The sequence below is a fragment of the Ixodes scapularis genome, unplaced genomic scaffold (genome assembly GCF_016920785.2).
Source record: "Ixodes scapularis isolate PalLabHiFi unplaced genomic scaffold, ASM1692078v2 PGA_scaffold12__126_contigs__length_90152505, whole genome shotgun sequence".
NCBI classification, from domain to species: Eukaryota; Metazoa; Arthropoda; class Arachnida; order Ixodida; family Ixodidae; genus Ixodes; species Ixodes scapularis.
In genome coordinates, this window is record NW_024609838.1 from 17,758,400 (window position 1) to 17,780,004 (window position 21,605).

The window sequence follows — 21,605 nt, forward strand, 5'->3', positions numbered from 1 at the left end:
GTTTTAGTGAACCGTGTTTGCACACCCGATACGGTACGATAAGCCGTCCGGTACGCACTGCACATTTGCGAGTCTTGTGCGCTAGCGCATGCGGAGTTCGTACCGGAGGGCCCATCGTACCGTATTGCGTGTGCCAAAACGGTTCCCTAAAACTCTCTATTCGAGAGTTTTAGTGAACCGTGTTTGCACACCCGATACGGTACGATAAGCCGTCCGGTACGCACTGCACATTTGCGAGTCTTGTGCGGTAGCGCATGCGGAGTTCGTACCGGAGGGCCCATCGTACCGTATTGCGTGTGCCAAAACGGTTCCCTAAAACTCTCTATTCGAGAGTTTTAGTGAACCGTGTTTGCACACCCGATACGGTACGATAAGCCGTCCGGTACGCACTGCACATTTGCGAGTCTTCTGCGGTAGCGCATGCGGAGTTCGTACCGGAGGGCCCATCGTACCGTATTGCGTGTGCAAAAAACAGTTCCCTAAAACTCCCTAGTGTCTGCAGAGACCGTTGTCTGTACGATGTATTAGTATCAGCAGTGTAACTGCGGCTTTGGAGTGGAAGACAGTAACGAGCCTCTCTGGCCGCCAGGTCGAGGTGATGTCCAACTTCATGCCGAGGGGTCCCACGTTCACGGTGGGCGGTCTTCGGCACAACGCCACGTACCACTTCCACATGGTGTGCTACTGCTGCCTCGACGGCGGAGTCGGCGGGAACGGCACCACCCCCGAGTCCGCGGGCACGAAGCTGGCGTCCAACGTACTCAAGTTCACGACGGGTGAGAGCCTGTCCGAGTCGTGTATGTTCCCGTTCTTTGAGAACACTCTAATGCGGTGGTGGGGGTGGGTTTGGCGAGAGCGAGACTTGGGCGGCTGTTACTCGCTGCGTCGGCGACCGACTGTATCTGCGCGTGTGCCCCTTCCTTCGTCGTTTTTGAGGCGATGGCCGGAATACCCAACATATATCATGCAATCCGCGAGGAGCCGGTGCACTCGCCATTCTAGCAGGGGAAGGTGGCGGGTCGGTTCGGTGGCCAAGTTTGTGCGGGCAATAAGACAAGAGAGGTTGTTTTCATTCTAGAATGCGCGGCCAGTAGCGTGTGCGTGTTTTTCTTTCTTATCTAAATAATAATTTACCCAAGTAGTTATTTAAAAGGAATCAAGCAGATGTTTTAGAAGAGGTATGGACTTCAATGATTAACCCGCCGTTGAAATTAAAATAAAAGGCTATTGTAATGGCGGAAAAAGCGGTCAGATGTATTTAAAAATAAGTTCATCTTGTATCTCTAAGGATTCGAGGAAAAGTTGGAAAAAAACAATCTTGGGGGTTGGACCTTTCATACGACAGGCAAGGTCAAAAGATCAAACCCTCATTACCAGGTCTGATGTATGCTGATGACATAGCAACTTAGAGCTTCAGCCCTTAATGAATCTATGTGGCGCAGAGGGCCACACGTTAAGCTTAGAATTCAGTAGTGACAAATCAGCGGACATGATGTTCAGTAATGACGGAATTGCAGAGCTAAAGATTCAAGGATTACAGGCTGAGCGAGTCAATAAATACTAGTATTTAGGAGTATAAAATAAGGGGGGTACAGAATACCACAATGAACATGCAAAATATGTAACTGGTAAGGGCAACAGAGATATGCAGCTGTAATGAAAAATAGAACACTGTGGAACTATAACAGGTATGAGGTGTTTTAGGGAAACCTGGAAAGGAGTTATGGTTTCGAGCCCTACTTTTGCAAATGCATTTTTGAGCAAAAAAACTGGACGTCCAGACAAGGCTAGAAATAAAGCAGCGAGGAGTAGGTAGGTTGGGGGCCGTGGGAGCACATGGTAAAAGACCGAACCAAGGTATGCAGGGTGATATGGGAAGGGACCTCATTCGAGGGCAGGAAGCTACCAGTAAGATAGAATTTGAGGATACGCTAAGAGAAATAGATGCAGAACGATGGGCACGAAGAGTTCTTAGCTACTTATACACGAGGAGCTTCGATACAAAATGGAAAAAGCGGACTAGAAAGCTTGGATCTAAATATATGGCCAATAGCAGAGAGGCGGATGAGAAAATAGAGGTTCAGAAGATAGTTAAAGAAACAGAGGGAAATATGGGAAGCAGGCATGCAGACAAAATCGGTCTTGGAAATGTAGAGATCTTTTAGGAAGGGTATTACTGAGGAACCCATCTTGAACGATTCTAGAGGGAGCTCCTTGATGTTCGAGGCGAGGACGGGGGTGTTGCGGACTAAGACATATAAAGCTAGATATCAGGAAGCAAATACGGTGTGTGGAGCTTGTGGAGAGGAGGAGGAGGAGGCGGTTGAGCACTTGAGCACTTGATATTTTACTGTAGGGGGTTTCACCCTGTAGTAGCTGAGGATGCGACTAATTTAACATACGCACTGGGATTTAGGGATAGTGAGAGAAAAATAGACACGGGGAAGGTGGAGATAACAACGAAGAGATTATCTAAGTGGTGGCATAGGTCGAAGGATGGATGAATATTTTCTTATTCCCTTCCGGGCGACCCGTAGGGCGGAAGGTGTGGTCACCCGGTTGCATAGAGGCGCCTTCGTGGTACGATAGCTTTTAAGAATATATCTCTAGATATATCTCTATGTTAAATAAATGTAAGAAAAAAAGAACACTGGCTAGGTGGAGCAAGTTGCCGCCCGATTTAAAGAATTCAACCGCATCCATCCATCCATCAATCCATCCAGACATAAGCTGGCATTACAACTCTATTATATATAAAAAAAATAGTTTACTTTTTTGTAGGGCTCGGAGACAGTAAACCACTGCAAACAACGGATGGATCTCTGCGAGTAACGAAGCTCGAAATACAATTATACCTAAAAGATGCGATGTGCGTGAAGACTATAGGAGTAGGCTTCACTTGGTGGTTGTACCTGCAGCTCATCGCATGTTTCAGGTCTAATCGTAGTCTGAACTTCGGCATTAGCTTAGATGCTCCCGTCGTTCGCCGGGATTAAAATTAATTGTGTTGCGTGTATTATGTGTAGACAGCTGGAAGTTAATCAGCCCCAGCGGGCGCCTGGTGTCTCCAGTGTAGATGATAAAAGAAATTAGCCCAAAGCAAACCAAGTTTGACGTTCGTGTTTATACAGCGTAAGGTCAATCTGCCTTCGAGATGCGGTATAATATCTTAAATTGATTTATCTTCCTCACCCTAATGTATGCCTTCGAGGTACGTCGACACTAGTTTACGCTGTAGATAAGAAATTTAGCCAGTGCAGCACAACTGCTATTCGCAACTTTCAGCGGTGGTGGTACCGCGGTGTGAGAATCGCGCTCCCTAGCTCCTGGATGATCGGCCTCATAATAAATTGCCTTGCCTACACCTTCCTGGCGAGAAAAAATAGCGTGAGGTTCTAATACCTCGTATATAGCAAAACTCCAGGGTGATTCAAGAAGACGCTGCAGGCTCTTTAAATCGACCGCAAAATTCGGTTTCTTAAGCTATCACGCTACGACTTTGTGCAGCGTTGCCCACAGATGGTGTATTTTTTTTTTGTAAAATTTGCAAAGAGCGAATTTACTTGAGGAAAAAGTAAAAAAAGAAAAAGGCTTAGCTTCTATGGAAATGCAGCGACGCCACCGGTCTTCAAACAACACGGCGCCGTTTCGCACGGGAGACAAGAGATGGCCCAACAAACGCCACCAACGAACGAGCATACGGCGCCGAGAGCCGGCGTTTTTAGCAGACAATCTTTTCAACTCAAAAGCGGCGCGCGTTCCGCAGGCGGCGACAGTCGCAGAAACAAAAACAGGCGCGGTAACAACAAGGAAGTGCAGTTCCTTGTCTGCTAAAGACGCCGGCTCTCGGCGTCGTATGCTCGTCCGTTGGCGGCAGTTGGCGTCGCGACCGCTTGCGCCATCTCTTGTCTCCCGTGCGAAACGGCGCCGTGTTGTTTGAAGACCGGTGGCTTCGCTGCGTTACCATAGGAGCTAAGCCTTTTTCTTTCTTTACTTTACTTTTAGTTTGCTCTTTGCAAATTTTACAAAAAAAAAAAAAAAAGCACCATCTGTGGGCAACGCTGCACAAAGTCGTAGCGTGATAGGTTAAGAAACCGAATTTTGCGGTCGATTTAAAGAGCCTGGCGTCTCCTTGAATCACCCTGTAGAATTACTTACGCTTCGCATACCCAGCCTCGTACCGCTGTTCTGCGACGATCATGGAGATGACAGCCATTTTGATAGGCACCAGTGCGCCCCCTATAAGCCGTTCGTCACGTGGCAGTGCTACAACGACCGCACGCCGGTATACGATGCTCATCCAGATCGAAGCGGGCAGGGACGGGATTGAGCTCAGGATCCGTAATCTCCGCAGGAATGTGGATTCACAGGCTTTTTCTTTAAATGCCTAGCGTTTATAGGGCTAGCCTCGGGGTTTCCGTGGCCGTGGGTGTGCAGCCTCTATGAGGTCACAGTGTAATCGATACATCGTGACATCAGGTGAAACTATGACGCCACCCGATGCTTTGGCGTCACGTGATTCCACGAGTCACGTGTCATCATGACGTCACGTGCTTTGACATCACTTTGACGTCATGTCGCACCGTGACATTACAATGCAAGGTGACGCTGGGACGGCGTTATATAATAATTAAACCCCCGCCCCGTGCCCTTGAGCGCCCTCCTTACTGTGCCCGCAAGAGGAAAAGCGCGAAGAGTTCTAAATGCTACGCATCTAGAACGCCTTGAAGAAATGTCAAACAGAGTCATTTTTATAGAGAGTAGATTTGAGCGTAGATGTTTCCGCGTACTTGTCTCCGCTACAAAAGACCTCTCCGACGTCCAACCTTCACCGATTCAACATCTTTTGCATAGCGACTCGGAGCGGGAGTCCTGGAGGCGGCAGCGGTGCATCCGGGCAGAGCAGCGGCGGTGGCGGCCAGTCTTCGTGGCAGCAGCAGGACCCGTACAAGGGCTCGTACCACTCGGTCTACAAGCAGACCATCCTCCGCGACGAAGACAGCAGCCGGGCCGTACCTTCTTTCAACGTCCTGCTGGGCGCCCTGACGGGCATTGTGGGCTTTCTCATCATCAACGTGACGGTGGTGATCGCTGTGCGACGCTGCTCTCACAGACGCATGCGAAGGAGACGCATCCTGGTTCTCGAGTGAGCACCGAGTAATTCCTTCCTCGTAGACAAAGCATTCAGTATGTATACAAAAAAGCATGTTTGTTCGCTTTCCCCGCGCGGCATTCTTGGCATCTATGGGCCAAGATCTTCAGTCGGCTGTCTCGTCTTGTTCAGCTGCCTCCGTCGGCTGAACTACGGCGTGCCCTCGAATTCGGGTGAAGCCTTTAAAGTGATCGGATAAATTGGCTTGGTAATGTATCGCGCCACGATTCACCAAAGAGGCGCCCGAAGGTAGTGGAAGTATCGCATAAAAAATTAAAAGAACAAACTTACTTTAGTAAATAGTAAAAATAAAACAAAAAAGAAAAGATTACTGATGTTCTCTTCTTACGGCGCCTGTCTGCGCGCACCCTTTGGCTGGCGCAACAACCAACAGATGGCGGCAGCGGCCCCGGTGATAGCTTACTGACCGGTCGCGCCAAAAGCAGACGACATGTACCTGAAATTACTCAACGCGCACCATCGGTTATATATATATATTTTTTTGTTTCCATTTAATGGGATTTATTGAACGCGCGCCGTTTTTGATTAAAAAAAACATCGTCTGTTCTTGGCGTGACCGGGCCGGGCGGTAAGCTTGCGCCGGGGCCGTTGCCGCCATCTGTCGGTTGTTCCGGCAGTCAAAGGGTGCGTAGATAGGAAACAAGCGCCGTAAGTTATATATATATATAAAAAAAAAAAACAAAAAAAAAAATAGTCATGTTTTTTTTTTTTTTTTTTTTTATTCGTGTGTTTTTTGGAACCTTGATGCGATGCTTCCACCACCTTCGATCACCTTTGTGGTAAATCGTAGCGCGAGACGCTACCAAGCCGATTTATGCGGTCATTTTAACGGCTTCACCCGGATTCGTCGGCCCATTCTAGAGCCCTTGAACAACATATATGCCTAGAATATCGGCACTCCCATCGCCGATTTTCTTTTAGGCGCCACCGTTTTGGTGCTTACTGCAGAGCGGTCGCCTTCGGCGATCGTTACAATTAGTAAATGCGAGTTCCTGAGCTATAGATGCTATATGACAAAGCTCGGGCGGTATCGTTTTCATCTGTCGCGGTCCGTCCTAATATTTGCATACTCTCCTGTGAGGGCCCTCACTCCCCCTTACTCACACTCATCTTCATAAGTGAGGTGAGGATGAGTGAATTTCTGAATTAGGAAAATTAATGAGTGTGAGGGTGAGTGAAGGCCGTGAGGTCGTGAGGGGTGTGAGGGCCGTGAGGGCTGTAAGGGCTGTAAGGACCGTGAGGGGCGTGAGGGCTATGAGGATCGCGAGTGCGTGAGGGGTATGAGTGCGTGAGGGCCGTGAGGGCGGTGAGGGGCGTGAGGGTTGCGAGGACCGTGAGGGCGGTGAGGGGTGTGAGGGCCGTGAGGGCTTTGAGGATCGTGAGTGCGTGAGGGGTATGAGTGCGTGAGGGCGGTAGGGAACGTGAAGGCTGTGAGGACCGTGGAGTGCGTGAGGGGTATGAGTGAGTGAGGGCCGTGAGGGTGGTGAGGGGCATGAGGGTTGCGAGGACCCTGAGTGCATGAGGGCGGGTGTATCTCGAAACAACCCATTCTTATTTGAACCCCTCTCGTTTGAACCCATTCGCAAAACGCCCTTCTCGTTCTAACCTTTCGCGTTTCGACCCTTTCTTATTTATACCCGCCTCATTTGAACCCGTTCTCATTTGAACCCTTCTCGTCTGAACCCATTCGCAAAACGCCCTTCGCGTTTTAACCTTTCGCGTTTCGACCCTTTCTCATTTGAACCCGTTATCATTTGAACACCGTAGTGAGGTATAGAAAGAAGGAAAAACAGTTGAAGGATGAAGGTTGAAGAAGAAGCGAAGCGGCACCATCTGTTGCATAGCACATGAAACAATTTTCCTTATGCCTGCGTGCCACCCCGCGTCTGTTGACGTAGCTACGTGGTCACATGGTGACGTGTTTCAAAAATGCTAGCGCAGATTCGGTACTTCATTTCTCTTCTGTCGCTGTATGTCGTTAAGATGTCGTCGTGTGGAGCGGATGGATCATTGTGCTAGTCGTGTGTTATTGCTTGTAATGGCCAATTCGGGTGGTCATTTTCCCTGAAAAAAAGTTTTCCCATATCTTCGGCAAGGGCGTTCGCGTGGTCAAAGGCTGGCGGGTGCAAGCTTTTCGGGTTGCGCTTCTCAGGCGTGTACCGGCAATTTACCAGCAGAAGTTTTCCCGAGCTCCAAGAGGTCGGGCAGCTTGCCTGCCAGACTGTATCCGGTATCGTCACATCCGAATCGGGATAGGGAACCAAACGAAACAATGCTCGCTGAGGCGGCAAATAGCGGGTTCGAGTGGCAAATGAAGCCATCGAGACAGGCACCCTTTTGTGCTCTGAGACAAGATAGCAAAAACAACGAAGAGAAAGATAATTTATGTTTCAAAGAAAGTCAACATTTTTGGAAGAATTTATCCAGAATGAGCAAGGTATGTTTGCTCTGAGACACGGGCTGCATCATACATCACTTTATTTTACAACTCTGTAATAAAAAGTTATTACACCGCTGAAAAAAAAGTATGCATAGTGATGCAGTTTGAAACTTGAACACGCATTACAATTTCAAGGAGGGTGGTGCAATGAGAAGACTGAGGGTTCCAAAAAAGGTACTAACAGTAAACAGAATATGGAAAGCGACGCTGGCAAGCCTCCGTGGCAACAGTTAATCGAAAATCCAAACGAAGTTTATTGAAATTTGACGCGCGTGCGGGCTGCACCGCACTGATTTATACATCTGCCCTTTCATTAATTTTATATTTTAATATTCTGTCAGCTGTACGGACTGTGGTAATGCCAATATTTTGAAAAGTTTTGTGAAGCCGCTTCTGTTTACACACATCTCAAAGAGTCGTAATTTATGTTGTTGGCGTATGCAGCGTGCTCATGGTACCATAGAATGATCGAAGAAGTAGTTAACAGAGCTCACTCGCGACCCAGTCAAATAAAAACGCCTGTTCATTGTGCTTTGCATTCGGGTGGAGAGGGTCACGTGATGCGCCGCTGGCGCGTTTTTGGTCGCCGGTGCCACAGGCAAGGGCTCGAAGGCAATTAATTACCCGAATTCGCCATAAATACCGCAGAAGGATTGCGAGATCATGATATTGGATTAATTTGGGTTCGAAATGAGGGAGGTTAAAATGAGAAAAGTCTTTCTGACAATGGTCAAAACCAGAAAGTATGTTTTGAGAAAATTTGAAATGAGGAAGGTTAAAATGAGAAAAGTCGTTTTGAGAAGGGTCAAAACCCGAAAGTTTGTTTTGAGAACGGTTTAAATGAGAAAGGGAGAAACGCGAAAGTTGTTTTGCGCTGGGTTGAAATGAGAAGGTAAAAACGAGAAGGTAGAAATGCGAACGGGTTCAAATGAGAACCACCCGTGAGGGCGGCGAGGGGTGTGAGGGCCGTGAGGGCTTTGAGGATCGTGAGTGCGTGAGTACCGTGAGGTTCAGTGAGCGTGAGCGAAGGCCTGAAGGAGAGTGTGACTGAGGATGAGGGTGAGTGAGGGGCTGAGGGTGAGGGGCTTAGGTGAGTGTGGCTGTGAGGGTGAGGGTGAGTGAGGGCGACCTAAAATGCCGACCTCTAAATATTTTGAAGCCGAAAAAACGTTTCCTGTGATTTCAGGTAAAGCTTCGGGTAACTGGCAACATTGATTTTAAACACCAAGATCTAGCCTAGGTGGCGCAAGCCACCGCCCGTGATAAAGGGCATAGCCGTTAGCATCCGTCATGCATCCATCCGATGGCGTTTATGTTTTTACTCTGGAGCATACAGTCACGTTTCTGTAACATCTGTGCATCGACGGGGAAGGACACTGGAGAATACAGTTATTCTAAAACTCGAAGCTCCTCATCGCGGTGTAATGCCTGGTATTGCATTGTGGGAATCGGTAGGAAGAAAACTCCACGCGCGCTCCACCCCTGGCCCACAGGTTCCCAGTCTGCAACGCGCGTGTTGACGGGAACCCAACAAAAGGACAAAGGGAAGCTTAAGAAGCAGTTGCTTTTGTTGAATTCTTTCCCTCGAAGTCACTCAAAAATCCCACAAAGGGTGCCTTTTCTTCGTCTCCCGCCCGTGATGTGTATTTTTCTCTTTCCCGCTTAACTCTGCCGTCCGCGCTTTGGCGCGTTGGCTGTCTCGTCCAAACATTCTCGCACACTTCTGGGCTAAAACAGCAAACAAAATTTAATAATAATAATAAATACCGGTGGTCCGTTTTAAGAGATAATATTCAAAGTATTCCAAATTCATTTTTCAAAAAAGAACAAGTTTGAGTTCATATAATTTTAAGAGATCCGATAGCAGATAAGTAAGTTTGAGCTGCTGATTGCCCGTGTAGCGCCAAAGACGCTTGCAGTAACGAGAAACACTTTCATAACGATGACGGGTCACTGCGAACACGGGGTTGCTAATCCAGACTGGGTCAGTAATTAGTAACACAAAATTGCGGGGGAAACATTTGGTTGCCAGATCTCTGGCCGTGGTTGCTAGACTGCCAGCATCTTCAAAAGAATGCCAAACTCTCCCAGTATAGATGGCTCTGACACCGCCGCGCCTTCTGCGCCTTTGATTAATATGCGGATACCCTAGGAAATACACACACATCAACAATCTTTGTCCAGCGCCGCGAAGTCAGAGCGTGACGAAACGCTGCGGCCGCGGACATGTACTACAAGGTGCGCGCTGGCCTGCTCTTCTGTGGGCAGGTCATGATGATTACCGTAGGTCGTACCCTGCAGCATGCCAGAGCAAAGCATGCTGCACCAGCTTATATACGGTGTAATGTACGTAGAAAAAACGTTGGCCTGCGCTGTATACTGGCGGCCTCAGGGCGTGCTGACGGCAAGCCCCCACAGTTCTCTAGCAACGTGCATTAACCACACCATCAAGGTTGCCGCGGTCTTAGCAGCCTGTTAATCTGAGCTCGTTCTAAACATGCGCTCCAAACAGCGCCCTCAAATATGGCGCCCAATACCCCCTATTGCATTTTCGACGCTCAAGCGAACGGCACGCCGGTGCGATCTTTTCAATACGCGAATAATCGAAGGCTTTGAAAATCCATCCATATAACTTTGAGAAGTGTTTCCACCACTATAGCGGAAGCCTTTTCCCGTCGTGCTTTTGAAATAAAATTAAATTCGCCGTGGCCCGAGGAAGCGGGGCTCTAAAACAAATTAGAATTTCTTTTTTAAATATTGGAATAAGGTTGACAACAACGGTTTTTTTTTTCAAAAACATTTCGTTCAAGCTTTCACCTTCGACGTTCATATTGGCCCTCGGCATCTTTCTAGAGCCTAAGCCGTCTATCTCGATCCTCTGGCGCGACATATTGACCGAGAATGAATGTGGACTCCTATCTGCCAAAGCTTTTCAAAACGTTTCCAATTTTCGCGGGACTTCTCGAAGGAATCGGTTGGTGGACTTTTGCGCCGCCCGCTGCTCTGTCGTTCGAACTATAGCTGGCTAAGAATGATATAGAGGGACCCTGTGTGTGAAGAAAGATTTCTGCGAAGCCATTTATACTACGTTGCTGTATTGGTTGTTGTCTTTCTTGCCGTTTTCCTTGCCGTCCTTTATGGGTGACCCTTTCTATTTTGCTGTTTCATCTACGTCTGTGTATCACAAGAGTGCGTAGTTTGGTTTGGCGCCTGGTAATCGAGATCTTCCAGGTATTCAGGGCATTTCTTTTTTATTTTGTCCCGCCATCTATCAGTATTCGTTGCCGACTTTCCATTGAATGTCTCATGGGAACGAATTCTTTTTATCGGAAGGTATCGAGGGGATCCTTTGTTGGAAGTTCTTGGAATGCTCTTTCTTTGTGAACGGGATTCCTTTTAGTTGATTTCGCAAGTATTTCCGCGTTATCGAATCTGAGGATCATTAATAGAATATTTTTTTTTGTTGGGGATGCTAACGTCTATTTGTTATTTGTTATAATTTCTTTAGAGGTTGTGATGTTGTATGATTATTGGTCCTGCGAATAGTTCGTCGTTTTGTTCGAAGCCACTTGTGGTTCTACTCATCGCTGGTTTTTGTCTGATCTCTAGTATTTGCTCAAAAATTACTGCGCATTTACACCGTTAGTGTGACGTGACCGCTCCAAACAAACCGTTGCTAGGGGCGTTGTTATGGACGAATACACGGGACTGAATTAGACTCAGAAAGAATGATCGGTCAAAAATCGGACGTGGAATTTAAACGTCTAAAAGTAATAGATGAAGGAAGCCTAGATTTCATACTTAACCGCAACAGGAGTTTGCCGAGAATTGTCTGTTTCTGAAATATTTGCGACGGCAAATTCCGGTCCTCGAGACGTCTCAAGATGCCTGTAGCAGACGACGAAGGCGTGATGAACGCGCACGGAATGGCTGTGAAGTATGCCGTCTGCAACAGTTTGAATTGTTTGCACAATAATACGATTTCGATTTTGTGTGTTTTTTTGGAACATGGCAGGCCTTAGAAAACTAATCAGGTTTATAAAAAAAAAAAACGAATTGTGTTTGCGTGCGATACGAGATACTGTCTGACAAAAATCATCACACGCATAGAGATCTGCTCAAAGTACTGCGAGATAAGCATCATTTTAGAACATGACATCAAAGCAGCGTCGGGCCCTCTTTCTGATTGTGCAATTAACGTGCATTGTAATGAAATAGATGTTATTTTGACTCTAACATAAGCGGTTGGAAACCCCAAGCTTCGTTTTGTAGGCTCGCAATACGAGTGTATGTTTTGTACTTTCCTTGTAATCATCAAACTGAAAAAAAAAATCCTACCGATTCTTCAGTTTCAAGCAAGACCCCAGGCGTGTATGATTCAGGATTCAGAAGGAACGCTTCCCCGTTCCTCTAGAAGATTCGAGTCTACTCTTACGTATAAAATATAAGGATGTCATAATGACCTTGCCTGCTCAGTCTCGACCTAGCTCACTAACGAAAATGCTAGTTCGAGTGCTCGAGATGCTGAGTGTGGTAGATAAGGAACCGAGCGGGTTTTGTCGACTCACAGCCAGCTGTCACGCCGACGCATCGCCGCTCGCTGCTGCAGCTGTCGACGATCATCCTATCTTTTGTTTCTAGGCAGAAGCTAGCCGATGTACAATACCGGTTGGGGAGTCGCGCTAACCGGAATACCACAGCTCAGGCGGGTGGCAGAAATTTCTGGCTTATGGGGGTCACTCAAGTCGCAAGATGTATACAGGAACCCTAGCGCCACCGACCCAATTGCGCTCTCTACTATACCGGTACGTGCAGCCGCGCAGTTCCCGGAGTGGCCGCTGCGGGAGAAACGGCGGCGTTGCGATCGCGTCTAGTTCGGTTCTCGAGTAGGTATCGGAACTACTTTTTCACAACAGGCTCCTACGCCAGTTTTCCAACTGCGTAACGTTTTTTACCTTAGGTCTTAGTGCAGCCGAAGTACGCGCCGAGGAACAAATAAATTGAAAGCGCGACGTTATGCGTTCACCGTCTTTCTTTCGCGGTTTTCTGCCGCTTATCCTGTCAGGCGCAGAGAGAATGCTGTGACTCAGGGTTTATCATGTATCATTCTTTACTTTGACTGTGCCCGAACGTAAGGTAAAACAAAATACGTAAACGACTTTGACAGCGCTCTGCGAGTCCATCATCACAAGGTACGCAGATAGCTCGGTAATTGATGAGGCATATTTCTTTTGCCGGATAAATTTGCGAAATTACACTGAGCAAACTTTTTCACACAGTCCCATCATGTGCGCTGTTACTGCGCGCACTTATTAAAAAAATTAGAAGTTAACTTTTTTTCTTTTATGCGGCCAGAAGTTTTTTTTTAACCCTCAGTACCGCCGGCCAGTGTTCCTACGCGATGCGTAAATAGTCCGCTATAGAGACGCACGTTGATGCCACGCAACTCGTCAGAGCTAGTGCCTCACCTGCTTGACCCGCGCGGAGCGACACGATTCGGTGACTTGGCGCGTGGCGGTTTTTACTAGGTGCATTCTTCACCGGTGTCTGTCTTTAGTCTGACTCTGTCGGTTGCAATGATTGGCTCTTCGGTTGCTTTGCAGAAAAACATACGCGCGGACATATCCTCTAATATGTACACGCAGAAAAAAAAAAAAAAAAACGCGTTTTTTCGTAGAGCATGGAAACAGCCAATCACTGCGAACAACTTAGATATCCTGACCAACGACATATCTCAGAATACCGGACCCGAAATATGCGATGCGAGCAGGGAAAGTGAGCAAGTGAAAGCAAGCAAGTTCATTGTTTCCGCTCGCATGGCATTTTTCAGGTCTCATCGTACTTTCACCAGCGTCATTGGTCAAGATGTTTTTTTCTTCTTCTGTCGTTTGCAGTGATTGGCTGCTCGCGTGTTCTGCTGAAAAATAAACGCGCAGTTCTTGTTTACTTTTTTTGTATATAGTGAACGAAGTTCACTCGGGAAATATTCTACGAATGTCCCGTTTTCTTCTCAGACAAAAAAAAAAAAAAAAAAGAAGAACCGCAGCAGGGGAAACAACATTCGGTACAGCCATTAAAATAAAAAACACACACACATACACACAAAAAAAATAACAGCTTGAGTAGTTTATCGTAGTTCTTTAGTATGAACGAAGTTACGTATTTTGAGAGGCCTTAGTATCAGATCATGCGGAAAACCGATTTGAGACTAAGAAGCCATAGAGAAAAAAAGAGAGAAAAAAAAAAGAGGCAAGGACCCAAAATATTTTTTTTCCCCATCGACTTAACTCGAAACCGCGGACTGGGTTTGGTCCGCTGTCTTCTGCGTATATCTAGATTTACTTGTTTTTTTCCTTTGCGTTTTTTTTGTATATTAGTTCAGTATTACCCGATTCGTCTATGATATGTTTGTTTCGTCTCGGTGCTATCTTGAATAAAGAATTCATTTCTGTTTAGTTTAAGACCTCGGAGACATATTTTTTATTTATTGCTTCGTCTGCTTTCGAATTGAGGAGAGGATTGAAAAGTTTTGTATCCAGACTTCAGAAAGCAATAGAAGAATATAATAATAAACAAAAAGAAAAGAAATCCGCGGTAGCTTTAACCAGTTTAATGCCATCCAAAATTTGTTTACTTTTTATTCATTTTGTTCGCTCTCTTTACAACGCTAACAAGTTGTTTTAATAATCAGTTGAAAAAAAAAAGAAAGAAAGGAACATCCTAAAAGGAAGGTATCTACTTTAGTTTGGTCATAGAAAGAAAGTGTATATTGCAGTGTAGCTGACGTGTGGTAATTTCATAAAGTTTTGTAATAATTACTCGAAATTTGCTTGAAAAAAAAAATAATTCTGAGGCTTGATTAGAAGATTTTTGTGGCACTGGAACAGAATGGCAAATGCAGTCTAGTGCCACTAAATAAGCTACGCTTCAGAATAACGACACTTTGCCTTATTATGGCGTAAAATCATGGTTTCCAGTTATCTGAAGCTTTATCTGAAATTATAGGAAACGCTTTTCCGTCCTCCACAAATGTTTAAACAGTTCGCGATAAAGCAAAGCAATATTACCCCAGCTTCCTAACACCGAGTCTAATGCCGAGGAAGTCGCACTTTGGAATCATGACGATCAGCAGTTGCGTCTGCTCTCCAAAAGCACCAAAATGGCGGCGCTCACAAGAATGTTCGGGGAACGGAGTGCCGATACTCTAAGCGCAGCTCATTTAGTGACTCTAGTACAGTCGTACGAGGGGTTAGTTACGCCGCTCTAAAATTGTGTTTTACTATACACCTTTCCATCGCTCACAATCCGAGTTAATAATGCTGAGTCACTGATCTGTGGACGCATGCGCAAGCGTCTGGTATGCCGGAGGGCAAGGCTACAGCGCATGCTCAGAAGGCCCGGCTGACAAAAAGATGGCAGCGCGCAGAAGACGATTTTTTAGAAATGCCTATAATCATTGACAACTTGAGAAACGCCATGGCTTGGTGAGTCTCCATTATCGCTCCGCGACCAATCGGAGTGCGGCATTAGCAGGTGTGGGCACTGCGCATGCGCAATACCGACAGCAGCGCCACCATAATGGCGTGACGCCAGATGTTTGATGAGTTTGTTTGCGGTTACATTGCTGGCGGGGCCGTTATGTATAAGAAACATTCTGGTCCAATAAACGCGCATGATAAAATGATACAACATAAGATCATGCAAGAACCTTAGAAGAACAATACATGATTATATAAGAAGTTATGAGAATCTTCTTATCAGTTATAACTTATTTGATCGTACGCGTTTATTGGAATGACACATTAGTCTCGACATGTTCCACACGCCACTTCCGGTACCTGTGGGTGGGCCCTGAGGTGACGCAAAGTGCACGCCACCTTGCGGTCGGCAGTGACGTCTATTGCTAAGCCTGTAGGGAAGTAAGATGGTAATGTGGTCTTTCTTGCTCTAGTGGCGACGAGATTTATTTATTTATTTATTTAAGTACTTTCAAGGCCCTGGGGCATTACAGAGGGGAGTGGCACAAGACAAATTTGGAACACAAACAATATACAAACACTAAAAGCCAAGCACGAAAAATGTAAAAAAAAAGTGTAAACAAATTAAGAAATGTATAAAACAAGGCAAACAAACAAAGAGAAATATTAACATAGGTAAGTAGTCAACATACTTTTAAACAAGTCAAAGGATAGTAGGGGGGATCGGTGGCCGAGTGGGCTGAAGCGCACACCCAGCTCGACGCGCGTGGAGCGAAAGCTCGCGCTGCAGAACCCAGGGATCCTGGGTTCGAGCCCCACCCCTGCCCGTTTCGATCTGGATGAGCATCGTACCGGCGTGCGGTCGTGTATCACTACTGCGTGAGCACGTTAAAGACCCCAGGTTAGCAGTCGTACTGCACTGGCAAAATTGCTCATCTACAGTGTAAACCAGTGTCGCCTCATCCTGGCAGACCAACCTTACACTGTATAAACACTAAACGTCCAATTTGACTTTTTTTGAAAGGATAGTATGTTTGGTAATTGCGCGGGAAGGCGATTTCACTCTGAAGATGTCCTTGGAATAAAAGAGTTATAATAGGCTGAGGTAATGCAATGAGGAATTCCGACTTTAAATTGATGATCTACGCGCGGCGAGATGGAAACAGGATTTAACATTAGTTTGTTTTTTAGCGAAGTATTGGAATGATAAATTTTATAAAAAAGACACAAACGAGATATTTGTCGGCGTAATGAAAGAGCAGGAAGTGATAAATTAGTTTTCATAGTTGAGACACTAGATGTGCGATGATAGTTAGTAAATATAAAACGGGCACCGCGATTCTGTAGGGCTTCAAGATCAGTCACGAGAGCTGAGAGACCAGGATCCCAGATTGCTGCTGCATAGTCTAGTATGGAACGGACAAGGGTTTTATACATTAGTAGTTTTAGGGATACTGGGGCTAACCTAAAGTTTTTCTTTAGGTAACCAAGCATGGTGTTAGCGTTGGCGATAATGTGGTCAGTATGAGTTTTCCATGACATGTTAGAAGTGATGTGCACCCCAAGGTACTTATAGCATGGTACAGTTTCAAGAGGAATTTCAACGATTGAGTAAGTAGGAGATAAAGTAATTCGAAGGGAGATAGTCCTCGCTTTACATTTGTTAGTATTAAGGGACATTTGCCACAAATCACACCAATCAGCCACAGCTTGTAAGTCATTTTGAAGAAGTTCGATGTCAGTAGTATTAGTGACTTCTCGATAAATTACACAATCATCAGCAGAGAGGCTAATCGATGATGATACACACAGTGGTAAGTCATTTACGTAAATTAAAAACAACAGGGGCCCCAAAACAGACCCTTGCGGTACACCAGAAGTAACAGGTTTGATAGAAGAATTTACATTGTTAGCATGAACGAACTGAGAACGATTAGCTAAAAAACATGTAATCCAAGACAGCACGTTAGGATCGAGATTGAGCTGACTGAGTTTAAAGAGTAAACGTTAACGAGGAACTTTGTCGAAAGCTTTGCAGAAATCTAAAAAACACAGTCAATCTGGGATCCACGGTCAAGTATGGAAAGTACATCATTAGTGAAGGTCAGTAGTTGGGTCTCACATGAAAGGGATTTACGAAAACCATGTTGGCATGGAGAAAAGAAGGAATTAGAGTCCAAGTAGTTAACCAAATGAGTGAAAATTATGTGCTCTAAAATTTTACAAGGTGTGTTGATTAAGGAAATGGGGCGATAGTTCAGAGCTCTCTGTTTATCGCCCTGTTTATGGAGGGGAATCACCTTTCCTATTTTCCACTCTTCAGGCAATACACCAGATGCAAGAGATTGCTCAAAAATCTTAAAAAGGTAAATTCCGATATAATTTTTAGTATTCTTAAGGAGTGTGGAGGTGACATTGTCTACTCCAAAAGACGAAGATGTTTTTAAGTTATCAATCAAATTTAAAATTCCGCCATAGTCAATCACAAGAGGATCCATGGGCAAAAAGTTATAATTAGGGTACACAGGGTGGGAGCAGTCATCATCTACACAAAACGCTTTTACAAAGATGTCATTTAAGATGGAGGCACACTGGTCATTTGGAATAACAACACCATTATTAGTGAGCGATATATCGTTCGTTTTGTTTCTATTCATAATACGCCAAAACTGTTTAGGACTGGTCAGTAACATGGAGGGTAAGGTCACATTAAAAAAAATGTTAGTTTAGCGTCCTTGATGGCTAGTTTATAAGCATCCTCAGCTGCATGATAGATTTCCCAACGTGCGTCACTACAAGAAAGCTTTGCAGAACGAAACAAACGTTTCTTTTTGTTGTTAAGGCGCTTAAGTGTTACATTAAACATGGAGACAAAGAATTTGTTTTAATGGACCTATATGGAATGAATAAGTTAATTAGAGATACTAATTTATTTTTAAATATTGACCAATTGCTTTCAACTGAGCTTTCAGAAAAATTAGGAAGGAATTCGTCAAGGAAGCCAGCTAATTCGTTATTTATAGCCCCAAAATTCGCTTTACTATAGTCAAAGAAATGTTTTGTTGACTTACTAGCATCAGACACTGGTGTAAGTAACGAGAAATGTAAAATGGAGTGATTGCTGATACCCGGTAAGTAGGATATCGAAGAGGCAAGGTTAGGGTCAGAGGGTAATATGAGATTTAGTACAGTGGCCGAAGACACAGTGACTCGAGTAGGTTCAGCAACAAGTTGTGTTAACGAAAAATCCAAGCCAAGATTGAGGAATTCAGAGTAAATTGCAGAATTACAAGTGGTAGTTGGGAATGCTCCTGACCAGTCGATTAGGGGCAAATTGAAATCGCCAAGTAAAAATAAAGGTGCAAAAGGAAACCTAGATGTAATTGTGCATAACGCATCATGCAAGGAAGAACACAAATTTGTGGACGCATTAGGCGGACGATAACAGGCACACAAAATAACATTTCTATGGGCAGAGATTAAACGCACGCACACCAGTTCAAGCTGGGTGTTAACGCTTACTTGGTAACATTCAAGATTTATAATCACTGCGATTAGGACCCCCCCCCCCCCCTTCCCCCCCGCCTATCAGTTCGGTCACAACGATAAAACCTATAACTCTGAACACAATAAAAAATTTCGTTATCGCGAATAACACTCGAAAGCCAAGTTTCTGTAAGAATAACAACGTCACCCGACGCCGCGTCAATGACGGAGGACAAGTCATCGCGGTTGCGGACAATACTTCTTATGTTTGTAAACAAAACGGAAATATTTTTTGAAAAAGATTGGGAACGAAATGGTTTCTTTATCGCGACATTTTTTAACTTCAAAGTGGCAGAATTGTTGACGCAGTGTTCAATTCGTTTGGGCTGCCCTCACAGATTTGGTTAGTCTCGTAATTGAAAATAAATAGTTTATTCCCCAAATGTAATCTGTCAACGCGAAGTTTGTAGAGGCCTCCCTGGGCTCGGGCGAACTGTAGAAGCATTTTCCTGGCGAATTGAACATTCTTTGGGTGATCTTCGCTAACCGACACGTTGGTGTCTTTTAGCTTGGAGCATGATCTCAGCACAGTTTCTTTGTGTTTAAAAAAAAGAAAATTTTACGATAATAGGTCGGTTTTTATTGGGACGAAACCTGCCGATTCGATGGGCCCTTTCAATCGTATCAGGGGTAATATGTATGCCTAGTTTATCACTGCATACGTCGAGAACTAGTTTTTCAGATTCCGCCCACGATTTCCTAGCAGACGGTGGCGCCACCTTGCAGGCGCCCTCCTGTGAGGGAGTTGGTAGGATGGGAGCAGACGGTGCGCTATGTCGAAGCATGGAGTGGCGATGTTAGTCCACATCTATGACAGTTAAAAAGGTTCATATATTAAAGAAACGTGTATGACGTTTTTGTGAGTGTTCTTTCTAACGAATAACATCGCCCTCGATGTTTATTTTTTATATAAAAACAAAACAAAAGCTTTTAAATGTTTAAATACAAGCCTGGAGCTTCCCATTAAAGCTTGCGTGGCGTGTGTCAGGACTATCCACACCCTCTCCGAGTTGTGTTTTTTTTTTCTTCTCGAATTTGTGGATGTTGTTGTAGAAACAGTTTTTGCATTCACCAGAGTAAATGACGGGCTGTCTTAGCTGTGCACGCGCGCATAGTCGTGTTGCAAATCGCCGCATACTTGTTATAGATACATTGAACTTGCCGATACCGGAGCGGTATATACAGAGAGTTTGGCCATTCATTGGGAAGTATAGGACGGAAATGGGAAACCGCCATTGGCCGAAAGCGGGCTGGGCGTGTTCCAAGATGTCTTCACAAATTCGAATGTGGCCAACCAGGAGCCGGAAATAATACCCTGGCGGTGGTCGCTAGAAACGTAATTAATAAGTGCGTCGGAGTAGCTCTTGGTGACTGAAAATATGGTTACGTGATGTGTCAATCACGGCCATTCAAAATCATGGTGGAAGAGCGCGACTAGCGGAACGATCGACATAATCCGTACGCCAGGCGGCGAGGGCCGAAAATCTGCCGTCCGAGCGATCGCACTCTGTCCGAGTCAAACAGAGTTCGAGTGGCACATTCGTTTCTTACATCCTTCTGCATGATCATAATCAAAACATTACGTGCACCCTATATTTAGCCAATAAGGGTTTCTACATTTAACTCTTACGCGCTTATTAATAACATATACCCAACCTCGTTTCATATACCTATAATTAAAACTGTTTCTCGCTACCACCGGTAGGGGATGCTTTCCGGCTTCTGGTTGGCCAAGAGAGCACACTAAGCCCTCGTTCAGCGTCTGGTGCACGCCCTGGCTCTGTCCGTGCCTCCCTTTGACCAAACTTTCTGTATACATGGTTCTGGCCGATACGGACGCTTTTATCCAAGTGTGACTCCACAATTGCTGACGTGCAAAGGCTCGTCAGAAACTGACGCTTAGCCCCTGCCGCATCGAATACGCGGCAAAGAGGTTTGTAACATCGCGACTTCTACTCGAAAGAAAAGCAGAATTTTTCATAAATTCTTAAATTATCGGTTATGGCCCGGCAAATTCAGGCGACTGATAATTTGTTCTATCTAGTTTTTACTAAGGATTGTTTACAGATTTAAAATCGCTCGGCTGAGAAGTGCATCGCGCATTGTGCGCATTTGGGTCGGGAAAATTAAACACACAAGTGTATACCTCATTTTGTGGGACGCTGATGTGTTACCGACTTACTAGATTCAAGACTTTGATTGCGAGGAGGTCTAGCATGTTTCTAGTCGACCGGGTGAATAAGCAGGGATTTAATTCATTCAAACGACTCCCTATATAAGCCAGCCACCGCTTCTTCCTACCTGTTATTTTTAGGAAAAGGAATCAACTTAATGAAACTAGTAAGGAACCAGCGCTCACAAAACACATTCGAACCAACAGGACAGACGGAGCCGCTTTCACTGAAGTATTTAATACATACGCGAGAGGTGAATTTCGCTTTCTTATTTTTAATTAGACCAGTCATTCCCTTCTCAGCTTGAATTAATCCAAGTCGTAGTAATGATAAAAAAAAAAAGAAGAAACTATTCGCCGTAGTAGATGTTGTATTGCGGTAAAGCGCTGGGTATTCTATTTTCATCATCCAGCTTTTTTTTACTGGGGTAGAAAAGAGCACACTACCATCCCAGCGCTTCGATACCTCAGCGTCAAAAGGGTTTGCTAGCACTACTACGCGTGCCACGGTTTCAAGCTTTGGTGAAAAAAATGCCCTACTACAAATGTCACTTCACCAGATGAACACAACGCGTGAAACAGGCTTTGCGGCGCGTTACCCAAAACAGCGTATGAAGCGAGCTGACGAACCGAGGGATCCAAGATCTTCGCAGTCTGTCCCAGTCTGTCCTACCCATGACGTCACAAATGATGATGATGATAGCTAGAGAAGCGCCCCCTGTAACTCGCGCACGTCGCGTCGTCTAAAGTCGCACTGCTCGTGTGTCGTACGAAAGTCACGATGTTTTCGCTGTA

The 21,605-nt window shown here is 45.3% G+C and overlaps 1 protein-coding gene across 1 annotated transcript in view; it reads left to right on the forward strand.

The window, feature by feature from the left end:
- LOC8029187 overlaps nucleotides 1-21,605 on the forward strand; it is a 47,787-nt gene that overhangs the window by 16,581 nt on the left and 9,601 nt on the right. The window contains exons 3-4 of the mRNA XM_002403627.4: nucleotides 590-776; nucleotides 4,855-5,146. Of these exons, the coding sequence (XP_002403671.2) occupies nucleotides 590-776; nucleotides 4,855-5,146 (479 nt within the window). The remainder of the gene's footprint in view (nucleotides 1-589; nucleotides 777-4,854; nucleotides 5,147-21,605) is intronic.